We start from the raw sequence: 11,178 nt of genomic DNA on the forward strand, positions 1-11,178 counted from the left end.
GGTTTGTTAGGACGATACCCGATCCACCTCCTGTGGCAGTGGAAGATCCGTCGACGCTGACAAACCAAGTAGGTATAGAGGTGTTTCCTTCTACTGAGGTCATTTCGACTAGAAAGTCAGCCAGTACTTGCGCTTTGATAGAGGGGCGGGGTTTGAATTCCACCCCATATTCACTTAGCTCTATCGCCCACTTTGCCAATCGCCCGGATGTCTCGGGACTCCTTAGTATCTGCTTCAGAGGATAATTGGTGAGAACCACCACTTGATGTGACTGGAAGTAAGGTCGAAGCTTCCGAGCTGCGTTGATGAGGGCAAGAGCGAGCTTTTCCATATTGGTATAGAGTTGTTCGGCTCCTTGAAGGGCGCGACTAATGTAATATATGGGTTGGTGACCTTTTCCTCCATCTCGGATGAGGACTGCGCTGATGGCATCAGCTGAGGTAGCTAAGTACAGTAGGAGGGTGTCTCCTGGCTGAGGTTTTGTGAGCAAGGGTGGGGATGCGAGATACAACTTCAGCTCAATGAATGCTTTTTGACATGCTTCATCCCATTCGAATTTCTTTCCTCCCCTTAAAATCTTGAAGAAGGGGAGGGCCTTGTCTGCTGATCTAGAAATGAATCTATTCAAAGACGCCAAACAACCGTTAAGCTGTTGGACTTTCTTGATAGATGTTGGTGGAGGCATGGAGGTGATTGCTTCGATTTTTGCGGGATTAGCTTCGATTCCCCGCTGCGAAATCATATATCCCAAAAATTTGCCTCCCCGAACTCCGAATGAACATTTGAGGGGGTTGAGCTTCATCTTATATTTTCGCAGGGTGGCAAAACATTGATCCAAATCAGTTAAATGGTCCGAGACCTTGACACTTTTGACGAGCATGTCGTCGATGTACACCTCCATATTCTTACCGATCTGGTCTGCGAACATTGTGTTCACTAGACGCTGGTAAGTGGATCCCGCGTTTTTTAACCCGAAAGGCATGACTTGATAGCAGTAGATGCCTTGGTCAGTGAAGAAACTAGCCCTCCCTTGATCTTCTGGTGCGAGTAAGATCTGGTTGTACCCTTGATATGCATCGAGGAAGCTGAGGAGCTCGCACCCCGAGGTCGAATCGATGAGTTGGTCGATTCTAGGTAGAGGAAATGGGTCCTTAGGGCAAGCTTTGTTGAGGTCAGTGAAGTCTACGCATAATCTCCACTTGCCACCCGGCTTGGGAACGAGTACTACGTTCGACAACCATTCAGGATACTAAACTGGTCGTATATGTCCTGCCTCAAGAAGTTTTGCCACTTCCGCTTTGATATGCTTGTTGCGTTCGGGACCAAATGTCCGTTTCCTTTGTTTGACTGGCTTCAAACTTTTGTCGACGTTGAGCCGGTGTAGAGCTACCTGAGGAGGAATGCCCGTCAAATCTTGGGCTTTCCATGCGAACACATCTCCATTGTGTCGTAGGAAGTTGATTAGCTGTTGTTCCGTCTTTGGATCTAGATCGGATCCGATTCGTATAAGCTTGGAATCATCTCCGGGTGTGAGCTCTATGACCTTAAGCTCTTCGACGGCTGCTAGCTTGATGCTGTCGTCTGGTACACTGATAAGGATTTCTTTATCATCCTGGATGATTACGTTGACCCACTTCCGTTTGTCGGATTTTTGAGTGTCGTCTCCCCTTCCGGACGGTTTAGGCTTCTTGGAAGGTTCTCGTAGGGCCCTTGCATAGTATTCTCAGGCGAGACGTCGATCTCCCAATACTTCCCCCATTCCATAAGGAGTGGAGAATTTCCACTTTTGATGGTAGGATGAAGGCACTGACTTGAATGTGTGGATTGCTGGCCTCCCTAGGATGACATTGTAAGGGGACGACTTGTCGACGATGAGAAATTTGATTATCTTGGTGATTCGACAAGGGTTTTCCCCTAAGGAGATAGGCAATTCCACTTCACCCATGGATAACACGCCCTCTCCCGTGAATCATTTTAGGGGCGTGGAGATGGGGTTAAACTGGGCATTATCTATGCCTAGTTGCTTGAAAGCGTGGAGATATATTATGTCGGCTGAGCTTCCACCGTCCACCAATATCTTCTTAACCAGGAAATTGGCGGCCGATGCTGTGATCACCAGTGTATCAACATGATATTCATCTTGACCTTCAAGGTCCGAAGAGTTGAAGATTATGCTATGATCAGGTCTTCGTATCTGGTAGATAGAGGCGGACGAAGAGGCATGCTCTTGATTCATACGTGCTGACCGAGCGAGGTTGCGTCTCGCATTTTGTGAATCGCCACCCGCCGGTCCTCCGGAGATAAAGTTAATGGCTCCCAGGGTGGGTTGATTGTCATTGTTATCTTGTCCTCGCCGATGACTTCCCTCCTCTCTTCGTTGTGTTTGATCTCGATTGTTATCTCGGCGTGGGAGGTCATCACGCAGCTTGTTTCGAGTCTTATCGATGTACTCGCCTAAGTGGCCCTGCTTGATCAATCTTTCAATGGCTACCTTGAGTTGTGCACAATCCTCGGTAGTATGTCCTCTATCCTTGTGGAATCGACAGTAGCAGTCCGACTTTTCTTGTTTTGCATTTGGCTGCATAGGACGTGGAAGCTCTGCTAAACCTCTTTGTTCTATCACGTGGAGGATTTCAGTGAGGCGAGTGTTTAGCGGCGTGAACCTATTGTAGGAGGAAGATGGTTGACCTTGAGGTGGAAGTGGTGGACGTCGATCATCCCGCCTCCTATTGTCCTGACGGTCATCTTCCCTTTTCCTTTTAGGAGGAGCATGGGTAGAGGCTTCCTCTATCTGTACATATTTTTCGGCTCGATTCAGCAATTCCTCTAGATTGCCTGGAGGCCTTCCGGCGATTGATTCTTTGAATCTACCTGGCTTCAAGTTTTGTTGCATAATCCCAGACAGCATGTCTTGCCCTACACTGGGGACTTCATGGACGGCTTCTACGAAACGCTTGATGTAGTTGCGGAGCGTTTCGTTATCTCTCTGTACTACAGAGAAAATGTGGGCTGGGGTCTTGGCATACTGCTTGTTGATGGCGAATTGATTGGTGAACCGTGTTGACAACCGAGCGAAGGTGTCAATCGATCTTGTGGGTAGAGAGTTGAACCAATTCATAGCTCTATTTGAGAGAGTGGTGCGGAACATTTTGCACATCACTGCGTCCGTCGGGCCGTATAAATCCGCCATGGCATTGAATTTCTCTATATGCTCTTGTGGATCGGTGGTCCCTTCAAATTGAGGTAACCCCGAGATCTTCACTCCTTGAGGTAATACCTCGTTGAGAATGTCTATGGTGAAGGACTGCGCTTACTGGGACGGTCATTCTTTCACCCATTGGATTATTCGGTTGGGGGAAAGGAATTTGGCGAGACATTCTACTGTTTATCTCGCCTTCTCCCTCATTAAAGAGAGGGAGTCTCTGTGGGGACGCATTCCCCCGTGGGGGTGAGCGCTGACGTTGCTGTCGGGGCTGTGCCCCCCCTGTGATTGGTGGATAGCTGCACTCGGGACCGTGGGTCCGAGGTGGAGGATGATACACTTATTTGATTCTGAACTGGCGGTGGTGCCATAGGTTGCACCACTGGTGGAGCTGGCACAGGTATCACATTGGGAGCGTTTGATCCCATCGTGGCGATATATTGAGTCACGGCTTCGGTGGCGGCGCGAGTTGAGGCTTATGCTATCATGCGTTGGAGCGCATCCTCAGTTATTTGAACCGTTCGAGGAGCAGGGAGTGGCGGATCGGCGAGTGGTGGGTCCCGAGGGGGGATCACCTGAACCTCGCGAGGAGGGTCCGCAGCACGTGGAGGAGGTGGCAAGCCAGATCCTCCACGGACTGGGAGGTTGCTAGCTGTGTCATTTTCTCTCCGAGCAGACGCCTCAGGAGGATCTTGTTGGCTACGTGATCTGGTTTGCATCGTTCCCACAGACGGCGCCAAACAGATGATGCTAATTTCTTAGATCACCTAGGGTAGTGTAGAAAACGAGCTGGGAGAGCAAAGTGTTGGTCGAAAACCTACACGCAAGTGCACGTATCGTACAAGTAATATAGTGGACAATTAAGTCCGGATATCGAACCCACAGGGAATATTTAATTATCTAATCCTAGACGCTAAATTCTACCAATTATTATCAAGCCCACCCTACACAGTCGAAAGATGATTAATAAGCGAAATTAAACTAAAGCAATTAAAAAGACAAAAACAAGAAAGCAATTAAAACGGATTCTATTTATCAGAGTAAACGAGCCTAGGATTTTATTTTTCCCCCTATGTGATTATTATTCCCCCAATTCCTTCAATTATGCAAGCAATTAACCCGGATTATTAACCTGAGATGCTAAAATAATCATAACCCGCTTCCGCGTGTATTACAATTCTAATATTCTAGATTCAATTACTATATTCCTATGCAATTAATTCTAGAACACAGCATTAAGCACAAATCTCAATAATGGCTACCTAAGAAATTAACTATATTCCTATGTTAATACCACAAAGGCTCTTCTACCACAGTTCTATTTATTAACCCGATCTTCCGATTCATGCGATTAACAATAACATAAAAGCGCATAAAGTGGCCAGTTTCATGAACTTAATAAAACAAGTAGAAGAAATAATCCGGAGTTAAAACTTGCATAAAATCATAGAAAAGGGTTCATAAATCCCACATAGGGTTCCAAATAAAATCCTAGAAATAAAGACTTAGCTACTCGTGATTCTTATGATAAATAAAATAAAATAAATAAATTAAATAAGAAAAACTATGCTTGAGTCTTCGTTGATCTTCGTTCCTCGCTTTTTGTGGTGTCGAATTTCGTGCTTATGGTGTGGGGACTTGTTGCTTTTATAGGCTTTTCTTGATAAGGAAGTAGTAGAAACCTAATAGGAATCTATTTCCGCCACTTTTTTCCACCAGGATTTGTTCTTCGATTTTCGCCATGTTGGAGTCCGAATTTAGGAATGTTGCGTAAATAAGAGTTGTAGCCCTTGAAATTAGCTTTCCAATGCCGCCAAAATCAGCTGATTTGGAGTTCGTATGAGAGAGATATGCTCGAAATGGTGGACACTGCCAAAGCTGTGGCGAGATTCCTTCTTCCAATTCGATTTATTTCCTTATTTGCAACTTTTTCCTTTCTTTTTGATCTTTTTTCCTTCATGGACACCTAATTCTCTTTTTCACCTATAAAACACAAAATCAATCAATTAAAAGCACAAATATAATTAAATCTAAACAAAAGATCCACGTAAAGTAAACGTATTGAGCGTAAAATTTACACTCAACACACCCCCAAACTTGAACTTTGCTTGTCCTCAAGCAAAATCTAATCGTAAGCAAATAACTCAACTACTGCATCTCATCACATAGATCAATGATCAACTTCACGTTTTCAGAACTTGGAATTATAATGACAATTCTTAGGCATTCGCAAGCTCAAAATTCAACAACACTTAGTCACTCACCATTACCAAAAACCACAATTCATACAATTGCTTCAAGCATCCAATATTTGCAAATTAAAGATAGAAAAAATTTATACTTACATGCGTATGCTTGACTCCAAATACTCACCAAATTATTCTACTCTACTAATATCGAACAATTAAGCTATTGGGATCATTGGGGCTTTGTGGCTTTCAATTGTTAGGCTCTTTGGTTCGAGGTAGGAAATATGGGTATGTGTGGCTATTCTTCTTGAATTTAGGTGATTACGCCAAAATTTGAAAGATAGGCGTTTGAAACAATGAATTCACCTTTAAGGACTTTAATAAACTCGATTCTCAAAAGTTCAAAAGTCTCCACTTTTGCTTTTGAGGCAATGGATCGAGTTTTCAAAAATAATTCAATAACTAGCCCTTATTTCTCCCTTCTAGTCTCTTCTTCTTCTCTTTTCTTTCTTTTTCTTTCTTTTATTTTTTTTTATTTTTTATTTAATATATATATATATATATATATATATATATATATATATATATATATATAGAGGCATATATATTTGTCTTCTTTTTTTTTTCTTTTTTTTTTCTTTTTTTTTTTTTGAAGAAGAAGAAGGACCTTATAAAAAATTTCGACCGAACTCCAAGGGGTAATTTTCAAGAATCTCCACCTATTCTACCTTACACATTGGCTAAAGGAAAGAACACCTTTTCTCCGAGGCTCAAATCAAGGTTCTAAGGATAATTTCGATAAAAAGGTCGGCTTGAAAGGCTCAAACGGTTCAAAGAAGGCCCAAATCATATCCCAAATCACTCACTACTCAATACTTCGTATCATAAATTTCCTAAGGTGAGTCTTAAAACCGAACATAGCATGATCTAGCACAAATTAATTCCAAATTTAAAATACAAAACATTCAACAAAAGCAATGCACAAAATGTGATTCCTAGCAATAATTCGCTTCTAAGTCCCGTTGAATCGAAAGCTAAACAAACATCAAATCCTTATCACATAAAACAAGCAATTTCATCATCAAACATTGATCATCTCTCATCATCATAAATCATCGATGCATTCGACTCAAGCAATTTTTTTTTTTTTTATATATTCCGGAAAAACGAGAAAAACAATAAAAACGAATAAAACCTAATGCATGCAAAATAAAACAAATAAGCACAAAAACAAGTTTTTCACCCCCAAACTTAAAATTTTCGTTGCCCTCAACGAAATTAGCACAAAGTTTTAAGGATAGAAAACACCTGATTTATTCGGAGTCGGTGTGATCGGGGTGCTCCTCTCTCGCTCTCTCACGCTCGTCCTCATCGGAAAGCTCGGGTACGGGCTCAAGAATGGGTGCCGGTAAAAATTGGATGAGAATCGACCTCCAAATTTGGTTGAGGCAATTTGTCGAACACCTTGTGGGCGTGCCTTGAAAGAGTAGATTTTGGAGAATTTGGTTCGATTCTCTAGCTTCCATTTGTGTGTGGGAGTTTGAGAGAAGGAAAGAGGAGGGTTTAGGAAATAATGGGGGAAAAAATCTAATTTTTTAAAGTTAAAACGCCCTAAAAATCGTCGGACGGCCGTCCCGGTTTTTGTGCTGATTTTCGGACGGCCGTCCGACATCTCTGTCTCCCCACTGTTCACGGGACGGCCGTCCCATGTTTGTGCCTTATTTTCGGACGGCCGTCCCACAGGCAATGATGCCGTTTGGTGCTTTCTGTTTCCCAGACGGCCGTCTAAGATTTTGCTTGCAATTTCGGACGGCCGTCTGGACCCCCTGACCATGTTTTCGACCCTGAAAATTAAAATTCAAATAGATTAATTAGAATGCATGCCTATGAAAATAAAAACGAAACGAAAAATCAAAGAAAACTACGAAAAACAATAAAGCTGGGGTTGCCTCCCGAGAAGCGCTAAATTTTAAGTCTTCAGCCGGACTTTGCTTCTTGAAATTGTTATGTCCAATCCAAAGCCTTGTAGATTGCGCATCCATCCATGAGCTTTGTCACTTCAATTGCAACCGATACAGGGATAGGATTGCAATATGTCAGGGTCCACCTTAGCTTGTAGTCTTTCTTAGTTGTAATCAATCGGTACGAAGCCAAGTAGGGATCTTCATCACCCGCTCCCTTAAATCGGTAAACAAAAACCTCACGTCCGCGTATAACCTCCACTTCAAACACATTCGTCTTCTCATCAACCTCTGTTGATGCCTTCAAATCCACGTCACGAACAACAATAATATCCTCAATTTGAATATTTGCACTAACCACATCCATCTCCTTCTCTTGTTCCGAGACATCTTTGGAGTTGAGCTCGATTTCATTGTCTGATTCATCATCTTCAAGTGTCTTCGTAATTTCTTTTTCCCTCTCATCGACACTATTTTCTAGGTCTAAAGGATTTTTCTCATCACAAGTTTCAGACGGATTTTCTTTGTTGCAACCATTCTCGATATTGTCTGAAATATTTTCAAGAGACCTCTTGAGCTTCATCTCTTCCAACATTATTTCTAGTCTTCGGATAGATGCTTGAGTGGATTTCATAAAATCTTCAAGGATGGATTTCCTATAACACTCCTCAATAGTGGGTTCTCGTGGCTTTGCATAATAGGTTTGAAAATCATCAAATTGCGGCTCATGATGTTGAAAATTGTGGAAATCTTGGCATGAATTGCTCTGCTCGTACGTGTTGGTGTATGTGTTCCAATAACCGCCGTTGGTGTTATCGATGAAATTATTCGCTTTCGGTGCATACCAACATTGGTTAGTGTAATGATCTCCACCACATCTTGAACAAAGTAACGGCATATTATAGGTATTTTGGAGGTATTCGCCAGACGGAAGCCATTCATATCCCGTTTGAGTTGTGCGAAAATTGTAACCTGACATGTAACCAAAGAAAAAAAAAATATATTAAAACGAAAAAAAATAATTTGGGTGAATCGTGAAAATTGTTCAAATTTAGAGCTAGAATAAAATAAATAATTAAAATATTCCCCGGCAACGGCGCCAAAAACTTGTTGGTCGAAAACCTACACGCAAGTGCACGTATCGTACAAGTAATATAGTGGACAATTAAGTCCGGATATCGAACCCACAGGGAATATTTAATTATCTAATCCTAGACGCTAAATTCTACCAATTATTATCAAGCCCACCCTACACAGTCGAAAGATGATTAATAAGCGAAATTAAACTAAAGCAATTAAAAAGACAAAAACAAGAAAGCAATTAAAACGGATTCTATTTATCAGAGTAAACGAGCCTAGGATTTTATTTTTCCCCCTATGTGATTATTATTCCCCCAATTCCTTCAATTATGCAAGCAATTAACCCGGATTATTAACCTGAGATGCTAAAATAATCATAACCCGCTTCCGCGTGTATTACAATTCTAATATTCTAGATTCAATTACTATATTCCTATGCAATTAATTCTAGAACACAGCATTAAGCACAAATCTCAATAATGGCTACCTAAGAAATTAACTATATTCCTATGTTAATACCACAAAGGCTCTTCTACCACAGTTCTATTTATTAACCCGATCTTCCGATTCATGCGATTAACAATAACATAAAAGCGCATAAAGTGGCCAGTTTCATGAACTTAATAAAACAAGTAGAAGAAATAATCCGGAGTTAAAACTTGCATAAAATCATAGAAAAGGGTTCATAAATCCCACATAGGGTTCCAAATAAAATCCTAGAAATAAAGACTTAGCTACTCGTGATTCTTATGATAAATAAAATAAAATAAATAAATTAAATAAGAAAAACTATGCTTGAGTCTTCGTTGATCTTCGTTCCTCGCTTTTTGTGGTGTCGAATTTCGTGCTTATGGTGTGGGGACTTGTTGCTTTTATAGGCTTTTCTTGATAAGGAAGTAGTAGAAACCTAATAGGAATCTATTTCCGCCACTTTTTTCCACCAGGATTTGTTCTTCGATTTTCGCCATGTTGGAGTCCGAATTTAGGAATGTTGCGTAAATAAGAGTTGTAGCCCTTGAAATTAGCTTTCCAATGCCGCCAAAATCAGCTGATTTGGAGTTCGTATGAGAGAGATATGCTCGAAATGGTGGACACTGCCAAAGCTGTGGCGAGATTCCTTCTTCCAATTCGATTTATTTCCTTATTTGAAACTTTTTCCTTTCTTTTTGATCTTTTTTCCTTCATGGACACCTAATTCTCTTTTTCACCTATAAAACACAAAATCAATCAATTAAAAGCACAAATATAATTAAATCTAAACAAAAGATCCACGTAAAGTAAACGTATTGAGCGTAAAATTTACACTCAACACACCCCCAAACTTGAACTTTGCTTGTCCTCAAGCAAAATCTAATCGTAAGCAAATAACTCAACTACTGCATCTCATCACATAGATCAATGATCAACTTCACGTTTTCAGAACTTGGAATTATAATGACAATTCTTAGGCATTCGCAAGCTCAAAATTCAACAACACTTAGTCACTCACCATTACCAAAAACCACAATTCATACAATTGCTTCAAGCATCCAATATTTGCAAATTAAAGATAGAAAAAATTTATACTTACATGCGTATGCTTGACTCCAAATACTCACCAAATTATTCTACTCTACTAATATCGAACAATTAAGCTATTGGGATCATTGGGGCTTTGTGGCTTTCAATTGTTAGGCTCTTTGGTTCGAGGTAGGAAATATGGGTATGTGTGGCTATTCTTCTTGAATTTAGGTGATTACGCCAAAATTTGAAAGATAGGCGTTTGAAACAATGAATTCACCTTTAAGGACTTTAATAAACTCGATTCTCAAAAGTTCAAAAGTCTCCACTTTTGCTTTTGAGGCAATGGATCGAGTTTTCAAAAATAATTCAATAACTAGCCCTTATTTCTCCCTTCTAGTCTCTTCTTCTTCTCTTTTCTTTCTTTTTCTTTCTTTTATTTTTTTTTATTTTTTATTTAATATATATATATATATATATATATATATATATATATATATATATATAGAGGCATATATATTTGTCTTCTTTTTTTTTTCTTTTTTTTTTCTCTTTTTTTTTTTTTGAAGAAGAAGAAGGACCTTATAAAAAATTTCGACCGAACTCCAAGGGGTAATTTTCAAGAATCTCCACCTATTCTACCTTACACATTGGCTAAAGGAAAGAACACCTTTTCTCCGAGGCTCAAATCAAGGTTCTAAGGATAATTTCGATAAAAAGGTCGGCTTGAAAGGCTCAAACGGTTCAAAGAAGGCCCAAATCATATCCCAAATCACTCACTACTCAATACTTCGTATCATAAATTTCCTAAGGTGAGTCTTAAAACCGAACATAGCATGATCTAGCACAAATTAATTCCAAATTTAAAATACAAAACATTCAACAAAAGCAATGCACAAAATGTGATTCCTAGCAATAATTCGCTTCTAAGTCCCGTTGAATCGAAAGCTAAACAAACATCAAATCCTTATCACATAAAACAAGCAATTTCATCATCAAACATTGATCATCTCTCATCATCATAAATCATCGATGCATTCGACTCAAGCAATTTTTTTTTTTTTTATATATTCCGGAAAAACGAGAAAAACAATAAAAACGAATAAAACCTAATGCATGCAAAATAAAACAAATAAGCACAAAAACAAGTTTTTCACCCCCAAACTTAAAATTTTCGTTGCCCTCAACGAAATTAGCACAAAGTTTTAAGGATAGAAAACACCTGATTTATTCGGAGTCGGTGTGA

The 11,178-nt window shown here is 40.1% G+C and overlaps 1 protein-coding gene across 1 annotated transcript; it reads right to left on the reverse strand.

Annotated features, from left to right (window-relative positions):
* Window positions 1-1,969: 1,969 nt before the first annotated feature.
* LOC105966903 (uncharacterized) lies at window positions 1,970-3,190 on the reverse strand. Its single transcript, XM_012991477.2, has one exon. It carries the CDS (start codon window positions 3,188-3,190, stop codon window positions 1,970-1,972), a length of 1,221 nt encoding a protein of 406 aa, XP_012846931.1.
* Between the last annotated feature and the right edge of the window lie 7,988 nt (window positions 3,191-11,178).

Source organism: Erythranthe guttata, chromosome 9 (genome assembly GCF_056151865.1).
Source record: "Erythranthe guttata isolate IM_541 chromosome 9, IM_541, whole genome shotgun sequence".
Classification (NCBI taxonomy): domain Eukaryota; kingdom Viridiplantae; phylum Streptophyta; class Magnoliopsida; order Lamiales; family Phrymaceae; genus Erythranthe; species Erythranthe guttata.